Source organism: Amblyomma mixtum, chromosome 9 (assembly GCF_055824585.1).
Source record: "Amblyomma mixtum isolate Tamu chromosome 9, ASM5582458v1, whole genome shotgun sequence".
NCBI lineage: Eukaryota > Metazoa > Arthropoda > Arachnida > Ixodida > Ixodidae > Amblyomma > Amblyomma mixtum.
Window position 1 is genome coordinate 89317875 of NC_143020.1, and position 14548 is coordinate 89332422.

A 14548-nucleotide genomic window follows, 5' to 3' on the forward strand; every position below is an offset into this window, starting at 1 on the left:
CCATAACGACAAAAGGGGCAGAACCTCATAGTGCTTAGCGATGCCTCAGCGATGGTGTTTGGCCATATGTAACGTTAAAACACAAACACATGTACACAGGAAGAGTCTAGGGCAGATTATACCAGAGAGCATCCAGTACACTTTGACGGTGTGGGTAAAACGAAGGGCAGAAGCCAAGGAAACCACTTCAACGAATATAACCTCGGAAAGGCTGCTGGCCCTACTCTATCCTATGCTTTCCCCGCCCATACAACTGTAAATCTGCCACCTAGCGGCTGTATTAACGCTGCTTCCATCTCTAAATGCGCAATAGAAGAGTCGAGCTGCTCACCTGTGAGTCCCTGCGGTCGAGCAGGCCTCGGCGGCGGAGGTCCCTCTCGTGGAGCGCCTTGAGCAAGCAGGCGAGGAGCGTGATGATGCGCTCCAGGAACAGGTTGAAGAAGAGGATGGCGCCCGAGCAGCCCAGGAAGCCGTAGGCCAGCACCAGGCTGCGTCCTGCCCACGTGCACGGGGTCGTCATGCCGAAGCCTGTGGACCGGGAGTGGAAGGAAACGCGCTGTCACTCTCATGCAACCTGCCACCTTTAGCTTATACGCGCATGGGGCCAGAGAGAGAGAGAGAGAGAGATGAAGAATAACACAGTTAACAACATAGAGTTCGAAGCTTTGAAGGAACCAAGTTGCGCTATAAAAAAGACAGCCACAGGAAAAAGCCAAGGAGACAGACAGAGCGCTCTGTCTGTCTCCTTGGCTTTTTCCTGTGGCTGTCTTTTTTATAGCGCAACTTGGTTCCTTCAAAGCAATGCACCAACTTGCCCAACAAGAAGTTCTTCTAACTAGAGTTCGAATTCCAGTGCTTGTGTTCCTATTTCTCGACGAGCTCGACGATAATTATGTAGTTTGTACGAAATGGTAATAAGGCGGTGGCAAAGCTCGCCGCGCACTTTTCAGTTAACCTTTAAGCCATGTCCAATATTCTTCGACGAAAATTGGCAATATTGGAAAGCTGCAAGGTACTGGTATAGAGATATTGAAGGTAATGGTTCATTTTTGCTAAGGTAAAGGTTCATTTTTGCTATGTGTAGCAAAATCTATTTTTTTAGTGTTTCCATCGGTCGTATCGAGCACGTAAGACTACCATGAAAAACCAATGGGGAACGCTTTTGACGATGACATAAACTTTAATCACAAAAAAAAATCCAAGCCGTCCGACGAGAGATCTGCGGACATATTGATTGTTGCGGCGAAATCTTGAAATATATGAGAAAATTCCGTTCATAAACTTTTTCCCGTTCAAAAATGCTCTTGTGCAGAATTGTTGGTTGCGCTTGCAGCATAGATAGCGATTGATTGTAATTATCGTGACGATGCACACGCTACAGATAATCACAATGAGGGAGAAGTCGATAAGTAGTCATGGCGCTTCCAGCCATTTCTATTTTTTGTAAGGTTTGCTATTCACCGCTCGCTGTTCTATACACGGAACCATACCGCGTGATTTATGCACGGATGCATGTTCATCAGTCATTTGGATGGCTGTAGCTTTTTGTTATGAGGCGTCGTGGATATAAGCCGCTGGGTTATTTTTGCTTTTACTGCCCTGAGGTCAACAAGGGCCAATAGAAACATAAGAGGTGGGCGGGACTTTCCCTGCACCACTGAGACGTAGCGAGAGCCACGGGCCGGCTTATTGGCGGAAGGCTTCTCGGTGTCACTAACATATGACGCGGATAGCTCTTGCCTCCCCAAACCCGGAGCATTTCTTGCCTCTTAGTGTCCGTCTTGCAGCAGGACCGTTGTGTCGAAGCCTTATCATTTTCTTCAGTGCTCACTGCTGCCTCGGGAAACACCGAAAATAACGCTCGAGGTATGCTCACGTGTTGTCTTCTTTTGCTTTTTAGTTTCTTATCACCAAGCTCTAGCCAACCACATATATGCCCTCCGTTGGTTAATTTGAACGGATTGCATTTGTAACCTATTACTGTTTCTCGGTCCAAGTAGAGCGGGCAGTACCGGGCAGTAAACAAGAAATTGCCGACGATTACGCTTCTCGGTAATGCAATTTTTGAGCGCTGTTACAGCGGTACTCGAACAGTAGACGACCGCATACGTAACACGCAGTGCCGAGCGGAAGCGGTTCTGAGATTCGACTTGGGCAACGCGCACAGCGTTTCGCCGCCAATAAGCCTCACCTCGAGCGCACAGCGCGCGCTAATCCAGCGCCATCTTTTGAGAGCGGCGCAAACCTTACCAATGACGTCATCGGTGAGCAGACGACGGCGCGCGCTACCGCCTTATTCTCGTCCTCCGCTTTCGTCCTAGCGCTCTCTTCGCTATCGCCGTCTGTCATCATCCGCTTCGCTCCGCCTTCGGTTACGCCAACGACGGTGAGGTACGCCTGCCGCTCAAACCGGGAACGGGTGTCGAAGAGCTGTGCTCTAAAAACGCCGAAGCAAGCAGGTAATGCGAAAAGACTGCAAATGAAGATTGGTGTTGAGGAAAGGAAAGGCGCAGTCTTTGTCGCACTTCTCGGTGGACACCTCAACCGCGCCGTCAGGGAAGAGTTGAAAGACGGAGCGAAAGAAAGAAGATATAAAGAGGCGTCCTAGAGTGGAGGGTGCGGATTAATTTCGACCACCGGAGGTTCTTTTACGTACGCTGACAGTGCAGAGCCCACAGCCGACTTTTGCATTTCGCCTCCATCGAAACATCTTGAACGATACGATATGGTTGTGGCGCATGTGTTTTTTTTTGAGGGGGTGAGGAAGGTATAAGAAGCAGTGTTTCTTCGAAATAAAAACCAGTTGCAAGTCAGCGCTTGTCTCTTGTCCCGGTGTTTTGCGCTGTTACGTCACAAACATCGAAACACGCCTCTCGCGGCTTGGATATATTCCGAAGAGAGGCCGACCAAGCGGAAAACTCGTGACCAGGAGAAGAGGTAGACATTAAGCCTTCGTCAAGCACCCAATCACCCTGGAACAGGAGCAGGCACAATGAACAAAAATTTGGAGGACGCTCAAGCTTAGTCTTTAAGAGTGGGACGCGACAGAGTGTTGCAGCGTTACCAAGGAGTCCACGGAAGGCCATCGCCCGATCACTGGGACACCATGGCACGTAGACTTCACAGTGAATAGTTTAACTAATATGTTGTTTATTAAACGAGAGTCGTGATGCCGTACTCGCCTTGTTATTTACCTGGGTTACCTTGGATGAATACTCTTACACTATCTTTTTTAACAACTTCGATGGCAATCAAATAAAAAACACACTCGTCGATCCTTTAATTGGAGCTAGTGCGACCAGGACAGGCTTACAGTGATTTATTTAGTGCCATCTTCATCAATGGAGAGTCTAGTGGTACCATTGGATGCTGTATCGTGCTCTATAAAAATTTCCACTTTTCTTTTTCAACAACGATGTTGCATTTTGCTCAGGCAATTCCCTTGGTATTTCGATGGCCGATGTTGCATTTTGCTCAGGCAATTCCCTTAGTATTTCGATGCTGTCGCTTTTGGGCTTGAATTCCTGCCGGGATAAAATGGGATGACCGGTAATTTGGAGCTCAGCACTGTTACCTTGTTTTTTATTATCATAGAGTTGCCATTTCGATCCTGACCATGCGATTTTCTCGTATTATTTCGGCAGAACTGAATTAAAAAAAATTGGCTGTGGTTTAGCTCTGGTTAAACCTGCAGTGACGCGACAGTTGTTGTTGTTGTTGTGACTGAGAGAAGGATGAAGAGGAAATTGCACGGGCCTGCTACTGGCTCGAGCCAAACCACCACCGCTGCCACGTGCAGATAGAGGAGAATTAAAAGATCAGAGGAAAGAGAAAAAGGAAAGAAAAGACGCGCGTCGCAGCAACAACTGCGTCCGCCGGAGCGGACGCTGCTCAAAAAGAAGCGGCCGAAGCCGCGCTTGCCGAAGCGAGAACAGATACTCCTCTCCGCCGAGCTGCCTACTTATACAGCTACGACACCTCTCCCCCTCTCCACTCGCCCCCCCCCCCCCTACCACTCGACACGGCGCATGCGCACAGCTGTTTCAGCTCGGTTTCGCCGGTGCGCCGCGCCGCCGGCAGCAGCAGCTGCTCCGTACCACGTGAACAACCGGCTCAAGGCCACGCCGCTTAGGGGGTGCCGCGCTGAAGGCTCCACGAGCTGGCGTAGTGTAGCTCTCGCTACAAAAAAAAATCATGAAAAATTTGCGCACGTGCTCAGCTTAGTGTTTCGGCCTGCGTACAACTATCGGAAACCAGCTCGACACCTTTAAACAGCTATCTCGCTAATCTTGCACGCAAAGTAACTTCTCCTCAGTGCCTCCTGAAGAACGCCGCTTCTCCTTTGTACGAATCGTACTACAGCAGAGCACGCTTTACAGGCGCAGACAACGAGGCCGACCTGTAGCGCGCCAGCTGTTCTCCGCACTGAACGCAGCCAGGTCAAAGATTTTATTTTCAATTTTGCCGCCTGAGCCCACTTGATTGTTATCATTTCGTCACATTCGTGGCACTATCGAACGTGGCTCCTCTGACGAATTCAGCGCTTGAGGGCGCTGTTTTGCGGCGCGCGAGCGCATGGTCACGTGAATTTTCTTCATATTTCGCACGCTTCAGACTAAAACGGGTGAATTAGATGTTTTTTTGGCGGCTCTACAATTTTGCACTGGAATTTCTGCTGGAATTGCAATAGCTAAAATAATTTTCTTCAATTCTTGTAATTATTCAACCGAACAAAATACAAAAATACTATGACTTACTACATACAGTGGTCATCAGCATGGTTGATACCTTCTTCACTTATTACCCTACGGTATATTTTTAAGCCTTGGTTAAACTTAGCTGCCACACCTAGTATATATACGTCCAAAAGCGCGCATCGACTCATACGGACTGCTTCTCGCAAAAACCTTGTGTGAATAAAAACGTTCTGCATGCCTCCTAATCAATGTAGAATTGTCGAAACAAAAATAGAAGAAGGGAGCTGGTTTTTAATTTTGATTTGAATTCCTGTTTATAAAATTTTTCGATTCTTTTGAATTTTGAGCACTTCAGGTAAGTGCGTGATTGTCGTTCCAAATTTTCCCGCACTTCCGGTTCGTATGACGCCAGGAGAAGAGCCGTAGCTGGCCGAAGAAACGGCAGCACCCGAGACGAGATATATTTACACTTCCAATACAGAACTCCATCTGGCAGTGGGAATCATAGTATTGAATAGTAGTTGTTTGCAGAGACAGTGTCGGGCCTATATTTGCTTTGTAAAAAAAAGTGAAGAAAAAATATCGCTCACGGAATTTTGATTGCGAGAGAAATAGCATATTTGCACACCTGATTTGCGCATGAAAGTGAATTCATATCGGCCAAATATTGACACTGAAGCTGCTCTGTTTGATTTGAAGATCGGTCCCTGGTGTAATTAAGGAAAGTTTAAAAAGTTTCGAGAGAAGAAGCAAGTAGAATGTTAAGTAAGTTGAGTAAGGGCACATCTGAAGAAGTTGAGCCAAGAGTGCACATTGTGTTAGCGTAATCACATTCAACGCACGCCGTTCCGTTCCATAAGTTTCACGTATGAATATTTGAGCTTCTGCACGAGCTGAAGTTCCACTGATTATGAATTTCAGGTTTTCGCATTCGTGCAATAACGTTCTAATCCGAACCTCTAAAAAGAGCCCTTTCATGCAGGAATCGAAGGGAGAACCGCTGGAGAAGACGCAGGAAAAAAAATAAAACAGATAACTCGAGGATTTTGTGTTGCTTATAACAGTGTAAGCTAAAATTGTTGTTGCATATTGTTCACCCTTGCGCTTTGTTTGCAGAACAGAGCTGTTTTTATATCTCCTGATCACTTCGTCGAACGAAAACTTTTTTTCTCTTTTTTTTACTGCACATTTGCACCGATGTGGAGAATCCCAGTTGACTAGGTGTGCAACGGGCCAGTGTTAAGTAAACAGGCTAAGCTTTGCGACCATTCCCTTCAAAACGCTGACCACAGAGTCCTTTTCGGTGTAGACGCCACGAGCTTGACACGAGTGACGGGAATGTTTTTAAATGTAATTTTATCCCCAATAAATCAGTATTTTGCTGGCCTACAGGCGTCAATATAGACAAAAATGCCAGGGAATCAATATATATTTTTTTTACTGAGAAAACAAATTTTACGGAATTCTCCTAAGTCTCCTTTTAACAGGAAAAGAAGCTAATGTTGGAGAGTGCATGATTAGCTTCGTGTTCAAATGCGGTGCTTTCTTTTGCTAACTAGTGAACGCTGCTAATAATATTTCTCAAGTTAGTCACTGTGGTAGCCCATCTTCCGCCATTTCTTCTGTAGCCAGGTTTTACCAGTAGTACTAAAGTAAACTTTTTTTTCGGAATTTTTAGTGTTATGTGCACCTAGGGCGCTAATTTTACAATTACTGGTTTTTAATATTACGATTTCTAATCCCTTTGAGAGCTTACAGGAAATTTTATGCCTGCGTGTAAAGAGCTGTTGGTGTGTTCCTTTAGAAAACTAATGATTTGACTTTCATGACTACCGCCATATTTTATTTATTCGGAAAAATATTTGTTAACAACCAGAATGATAAATGGCGCATAAAAGACATACACAATTAACGTACTAGGAATACTGCAATTGCTGATTGGTGTTTTTTGGCTATTGAAGAAATATGGCAGTTCTTAGGTGAAAATCAACACAGGGCACTGATGCGCAGTATATAGCCTCAAAGCCTGCTCCATGTTTCTTCAATAGCGCGAAGATGCAAGAACATTTTGAAAGCCGTTATTGACCACGAATTTTCCTATTGTTCCACACTGCCTGCTTTTCTATTATTGCTTTGTTCCCCTTCATTTGTTTAGTAATACAGGCGTATTTATTATGCGCGCATTATGCGATAGAATAGAATCCTCGTTGGCTCAGAAACCTGGCGACCGCAGTCGTCACTCCTGGCAGGTAGCCGCGCCTGCCACCCGTCAGCCGTCCACCTCTCCCCCTAGTCCCTCTCTCCTCTACTCTCCCTCTCCACTTGTAGGGGAGAGGAGAGAGACGCAGGATCATGAATGACTCAATTCATACGAAAATGACCAAGGCTGACGCATCAAACTTTATGAAAAGAAGCGATGAGAATCAGAGTTGGAATAGAATCAAATGTGGGATAGAAGTGGAATTGGAATATATTCAGATTTGGAATAGACTGGCAAGCGAGAGAAAAATGTCGTCGCATTTTCTGCGCATTAATCCAACTTATCGCCACTAAAATTTTTAAGCTTTGTGATTCGACCGAAGTACATTTTCTCTAGTTTATATTATCGCGCACTCCCACAACGGACGTTTACTGGCAGATAATGACTGACGGCTATGCTGACTGTGAGACATTCAATGGGCTACGCTAAAGTGCCTCCGTGTAATCTGCAGCGCAGGCTAGCTTATAGGCATATTGCCTAGTAGTTATCTTCATGTAGTTTCGGTCTTCCGTACTTCATATCTACGCGGAGAATTTATACGCTTAAGTGAGTGAGCGAATGAGTGGGGGAGTGGTTGAGTGAGCGGAGTGAGTGAGTGAGTGAGTAGGCATTATTAAATGCAGCTGACAGGATTGCCTAGTTGTGGTGGATGAGGTATAAGGCCGATGAGCTTACATTCGACCTCTAATGCTTGCCTTGCGTGCTAATTCCTATAGGGACAGCAGAGTCGGCTGGACTAGCGCGTCCTTACGCGGTGTAGTCTACCCACGGTCGAGACCAAATAAAAACAAAACAAACAAAAAAACAAACATTACCACATGCGTGGATCGAACGAGGTGCGAAAACGAAGAAATAATCGAGAAACTCTTTGCGAATAGACAAACTTGGTGTGACTCTAAACGCTCCCAGTACGGTCAGTGGGCTCAGGCGTTGCGTAGGACTCGAAAGAACACCGACTTATGCAAGTAAACGGCGTGAATAGAACAAAATCTTGGAAACAAAGCTTGAAATAAACGCGCTAAGATAAGGTAGGAAAGGATAAAGACGTCTAAATAAATGCACGAGAGATCAGACGAAACGAAGACGCATGAAAGAAAGAAAACATCAAGAGCAAAAGGCGCACGAAGAGAGAATGAATAAGCCGTAACACTAGAAGCTCCGCGTACTCCCAGAAACAGGGTCGCGCATGCAAGATTTACCGCTCTTAGCTTTCTGTATTTTTCTGGCACCATGGCTTGGGGGGTTGGTAGGCATAGCGTACCTCCAACATCTAAGTCCTCACTCTTGCTTTCCCCCGGAGGCTAATGGAGAGTCAGGCGTGCCAGATTTGTGGGGGCCACTTCGAGGCGCATAATTCAGTAAGGATATAAGCGAAGACGTGACACCGCGGGGCAGATATATATATATATATATATATATATATATATATATATATATATATATATATATATATATATATATATATATATATATATATATATATATATATATATATATATATCATGAATATTCCGTGCAGCGTTCTCCTTGAACCCACTGCGTACGTGCGTGACAGGACGTGAAGCAGTAAAAAAAAGAGAGCATTACTCGTTGAAGCACTCAGAAATGCACTTAAATTGGTGCAGTTTGCAAGGTCATGGTTGGAAGGGTCTTTGATTTGAACGCCGTCATTCCAAGGATATTCGGAGAAGAGGAGAGCAGTTTGCGAGGGAGGGGTAATGAGAGATCGATGGTGAGACCATTTGTAATGCAGCGCAAGTTGCTATGCTGATGCTGAAGACGGTGATTTCGGGGATACAGGCGTTATTTGAACAGACAGCACAGAAGTGGCTGACGTGATTTACGGGTCTGACATGACTGTGCCGAAAAGCTCGATAGGACGACATCGGAAAATTTCAGCGCGGCAGTAACCAAATGCTTGCGTTGTTTCGCACTAATCTGTCATCTGTAGTATGTGCCGCTGACAAATACGCTTTTGCTACGGAGTGAGTGCTCTGATTAATGACATAGAACAGAGTGCACAACTCTGTTACGCGAATGCGGTACGATGTAGATCGTCATGCTGGAAACGGAATGCGCAAAGTGTTCGTGTCGCTTGCATATTGCGACCTGTACGAATTTACCCAAGCAGCGCAGATAATTGGCACAATATTGGAAGCGTATGGGTAAATGGCGGCCCTACAAAGGGCTGGAGTGAAACCAACCAATTGCAATATTGGGCCGATTAACTGTGCTGTTTGGATACTGATAAATGTGAATCTCACTGATTCACATTTTAAGCTGCACAGACTAGAGTGTATTTTTCTGCTTAAGCAGTACTTGTTCTGCGTAAGCGACAAATATTTTGAGCCATTCAATGCCTACACTGCTGGCAGGAGGGCTAACGTGGGTGAAACTGAACCCTAAATTATTAGGGACACAATTACAGCGATTGCTCAGCTGCCTGTATCCTTTCTATCATGTCCTGTTTGAATCACTTTATCCGCAACATACCATGGCTCACGAAATAGTCAAGATCTCTACACTAATACAGCATTCGATGTCAAGAACCCATGATGCCACCAAGCTCATTGCCCTCAACTCTTCCTCTCCACTACTGCTATGTCAGGCTAGCGGCGGCTCAGCCGGATGACACGCCGGCTTTCGAGCTTCAAGCCATAGACAGTGCTTCGTTAGTGTGTTTTTAAGTAAAATTAATTCCCCACTTAATAGTTCGTATGGGGAAAGAGATCTTTGCCTGGCAGATTATTGCGGCGTAGTTAAACCAGTTGACCCTGTTCCAATATGCTTTGCTTGGGCAGTGGTCTTCCTTGCACTGCATCCAACTGAGGCCGCTCCAAAGTGCGCAGATACAGGATAGCGAAGCATCCTTCCTCCCACGGGTCTAATGGTGACATACAGCTTTCTTTAACTTATCCTCTCTCACCTTCAGAGCGTCTTCAGGGAAAATAGCTTGCTGCTATGCAGCGATTATCATTCTTGCATACGACGGATCTCTTATCCGCGCGCTTATTTGTTTTTCATTTGGCTTGGTGTTTCCGATGTCACTCGCTTTTATTAAGACGCGTTGTTGTCGATGAGATGAAGAAACTCCTTTTTTTTCAAGGGCATTTGCGATAGCTCCGGGCCTGGTAGCGAAAGGCTGTCTTAATAATAATAACAGCAGCGGTGTCGCAGAACGTAAAAAGAACTGAAAGCTGCTGTCGGTGTCGCGTATATTTCATTAAGCGCGACGACGTTAAAATGCATTAGGCCTCTTTGTCTCAGAACTCGGAGCCTGAAGGAGAGAAAACAAAGAAAGAAGGCAAATACGGGGAGGCTATGAGGACCTGATGAAACTGGAGACGTGTAGGTAGTGAGTTAAAAGCTTTGTGGGCAGCTAGGCCTAAGGTATAGCCCAGGAGCTATCCGGTGAAAGGTTAACTAATTTGTGCCGCGAACTATAGCTCAACGCGGTAACGCTTAACCCGAAAACGGGGACACGCAATTTGTCAAAAGAGAACTCTGAAGAAGTACACACTCGCGATGAGTGGCGCCGCGCAGCGGTGGCGAAAGAAGACGGGCAGACTTCCATTTTTCAAGCGTGGTTCTTCGAAATCCCCAAAAGGCATAGACGCGAACGATAAAGGGGACGGGCTGCTTTCAGTGGTATGCGTGTTTTCTGAAGCTCTGTAACCCCCTCCCCCCTTCCTTCAGCGCAGGCAGATCAGATCCACACAAAAACCGTTAGAGACATCTATTATATGAGCTCAACCAAAAGATACTGCGCTCTTTGAGGGGCCGGATGTCTGGAGTATGAATGTAAACGCGGGTTTGCTTTCACTGCTCATTGCAAACGAATCGAGCTTCATAGAATTTTCAGAAGGCAAAGCGGAATTAAAAGAAGGCGAAGAGTTGTAAAGGCGCAGGACTTACATGCATCGTCCTTTACATTATTCCTTACATGCATCGTTCTTTACATTATTCCTTACATTACATCCTTACATTAAATCCTTACATGTTCTACGCCAAGTAGTAGGGACGATGTCTCGAGATGGTGAGCTTGCAGATCATGAAAACAATTTAGCTTTACATTCAGCTAGCTTTCAGTGAAAGTTCGATTGGAGGAGATACAAAGTCGAGTTGATGTCCGTGAACGTCTTTTTTTTTATTTGATACAGAAGTAAAAGCATGGACGTAGGACTTCTTGCCGCTCTTACATTGTGAAGTTGGAGTCCTTTAAAGCCACATCCCATCATGTGAGTACGCAACCGACAATATTAGCTCGACGCTTATTTTCACGCCTGTATTGCGAATTCACAATACAGTACCACAAGTAAACACTCAGAATAATCCAAACAAGTGAAGGCTAACTGTAAACTGCTTCCTCGCATAGGAATCGATGAAAACCCCCAGAAACACCAGCGGGCGGCGTTCGCGGATGCCTCAATTCTTTCCACTAATGTAATTAGCATCCTAGTCGAAGATTACTAGCTAAACTTCGCTCACCTGTCTACGTTTTCGACAAAAAGAATATTCACTGAACGGTATTTTGACGAATTAGTTGACCAGTTCGTAACCTGACTGCGTAACCTTTTAATCTTGCTAACAGCTGCACTCCCTTTCTAACAAGAGAGCGTTAGTAACGTCATGTTGGAAAAAAGAAATGCCCGGCGTCGGCGTTGAAGACCGTTTGAAGACTCGCAGCCGGAGCGCACGGAACACGCATATGGAATGTGGCTTAAGTACTTAGGTAAAAAATTTAGGCGGTAAACCTTTATTTATGGCAGAAAAGAGCAGAAATTTGGACGAATGTCGAGAATAGAATCCATGTAAACCCGCAAACCGTATCTGCGCAATGAGCGCCGAACAAAGGGTGAATAGCGTAGAACGCTGTTGCACCTGCGGCAACGACCGCGTTATTACTGTAATGAACTGCCTTCATGCTTTGCGTACCAAAGGTTTCAACACTCGCGCAATGTGGGAACTAACAGGCGAGTGTGTTTTTCCTTCCGCAGTTCGCTATCAGCCGCTCGGTGGAGTAGCCAACAACAGACGGGTGCGAGTAAGTGAGACTGGGAAACGGAAACCCGTTAGAGTCAGCGGTTCCCGAATGGCAAACAAGGAAAAAGAAAAGAAAGAACCCAGATAACATGGCGTTGTATTAACGCAACCTCGTATATAAAGTCTGTCTGTGGTTGGCTATTCCTGAACTAGTCAACGTTCTTTGGTTTCTTGCTTTGGTTTGGCACTGTGCACAAAGTTGCGCTTTCACTGACCGGCCGGCAAGGCAATTTCCTCTCTTCCCCTTTTCTTTCCCTAAACTGCAGACAATAGTCGCATTTCCTGCATCTAGTCAGGGCTATCAGCAGACCCTCTTTTCCCCGCGAACTTCCGATGGGAGACCGGATGAATGTGACCTGCTTCCACAGTCGGAAACGGGAGGAAAGGTTCGGAGTTGGGGAGATAGGGAAGGACAGGGGAGAAAGGCGTTGGTGGATAGGCTTACCGGCATCGCACTCTGCTGGCTGTCGGTCAAAAGAGCCGCGCCTCAGCCCCATCGACAGAACGCGTGCTGTGAAGCCAGCCGTTCTTAATGATGCCCCTTTTCCTCTCTCTCTCTCACCCCCCAGTTCGCATCTGCAAGCACGCTGGGAGCTACAATGAAGGAAGAGGCAGGCAGGGAGTTCGGTGCTGAGATTTCGTTGCGTTCTCAGTCGGTAGGCATAACACGCTAATGAGTTCCCCGGCCGTTCTCGCCAGCATTCCCTTAGTCAATGCTTTGCTTGTCCTCACCCTTCATCGCCTGCGCCTTTCAAGACCGGCTCGTTAGCTACGTCTCAGTGGGAGCGGCGTCGTCACGCCGTGTGTTGTGTTTGGGGATGGGAGGCATGAAAAAAGAGAAAAATAGGGAACGACTGCTGTACTTAAAGGAATTCTAAATGGCAGAGTACTCATCCTTCCTCCCTTCGTTGGTCGCGCTCGCCCAGCAATCCCCATGCCCTCTTTTGCTATAGAAACAAGTCTTGAGAACTGCACCTGTGTCCAGGTGCGATTGAGGAAGTAAGGAGTTCGGTGCGAAAGTTTCGGACTTGCCGAAACCTGAACTTAATTTGAGAGAAAGACCAAGTAAGGTTCGCGGTGTCCTCGCGTGAGCTATGGAAGTTCCCTCGTCAGCTGGAGTTGGCAGGCGCTTTGACCGATTGGGAAGTGGCGAAGTAAGACCTTGAGGCTGAGGTGGTTTCGCACAGTGCACCCTTCTTCCGTTGCTTTCATCAGAGCCAAGCTCCTTTTTGCTTGCTAGTTCATTTTCAAAGCTTAAGGAACAATAAAGACAAATATATCCAATTATTGTTGTCGGTAATAATTGATTCTCTCGTTCTTTCTGCCTATGTTGATGTTTGCTCGACAGCAATAGCCGCAACTCGGCGCGGTGGCTCAGTGGTTATGGCTACTGAGCCGTAGTTCCCGGGCTCGAATCCTGAAGCAATGACAGCGTTTCGATGAAGGCGAAACGCAAAAGGCGCCCTTGTGCTGTGCGATGTCTGTGCACGTTGAAGATCCCACTGAGGTAGAAATTATTCCGGAGCATTCGACTACACTCTAAACACGAAATCGCCTATATGAGGGTAATGAGGGTGTAAGCTGTCTTCTAGCGCGTTACCTTTTATAAAATGGAGTGTATTAGAGGACAGATGCTCTCTGTTTAGAATGTACGGCACCTCTTTCTCTCTTCCCTCTTTCACTTCCACCTTTCTCTCTTCCCTCACGGTGCTGTTGAAGTAAATGAATTGTAAATTGGTTTTTGAGGAAAGGAAATGGCGCAGTATCTGTTTCACATATCTCAGTGGGCACCTGAGCCGCGCCGTAAGGGAAGGGTGGAAGGTGGGAGTGAAAGAAGAGAGAGAGAGGTGCCGTAGTGGAGTTCTCTATCTTGAATTGTGACAGTTACTGCGGCTTTCCTTTCCTTTAAAGGCAATTTCCGGTGGGTGCATTTGTCGCCGAGAAAATTGGATAAAAAAAAATCTCACCACGGTCACAAGTGTGTAAAGCAATGTTTTAGAGTCGCTGTGGTATAACAACAAAGAATTTTACCCCAAGATGTACTTTTTCTCGCGAAGTCAGAAAGCCAGAGGTGGACTCAGACTTGCACAGGACCACAGTGGTACTCTGCAGTGGGCTTCGGTGGAGGGTTTTGGTTGTTTTCGAACAAACCACCACCCGCAGCCGACGTGGATGCCCAAGCCACTAGGCCAAATGTCGCATATCACCCTCTCTGTCTCTTTCCCCTTCCCTAATTTTTCGTAAACGCGGAGTGGGGGATTTCCCTGTGGTCACTTCGTTGGAGGGGATTATGGCTCTTTCTTCTGCTGCCCTCTGCGAGGATCACTGTTCAGAGCCAAAGAGGTATTTTTCTCTCTTTACTTTGTTACCCGCCATACGAGGCAGGTGGCGTTGCGGACGCCAACGAAGTAGGCGCGAAACTGAGGAACGAGCTCTAAAATGCTCTAAACACTCTAAAGTCTTTGTGCCAGTCGAAAAATACCGGCGACATCCATTCCAAAACACAGGGCAATGAATTTTTCAATGCACAACCAAATCGCAGTTTTGA

At 46.3% G+C, this 14548-nt stretch overlaps 1 protein-coding gene across 2 annotated transcripts in view; it reads right to left on the reverse strand.

The window, feature by feature from the left end:
- The window catches only part of LOC149330061 (potassium channel, subfamily K, member 13-like), a 345026-nt gene that overhangs the window by 6552 nt on the left and 323926 nt on the right, over positions 1-14548 (reverse strand). For both annotated transcript variants that reach the window (XM_089559726.1, XM_089559725.1), the window contains exon 2: positions 332-528. In XM_089559726.1, coding sequence (XP_089415852.1) covers positions 332-528 — 197 coding nt within the window. The remainder of the gene's footprint in view (positions 1-331; positions 529-14548) is intronic.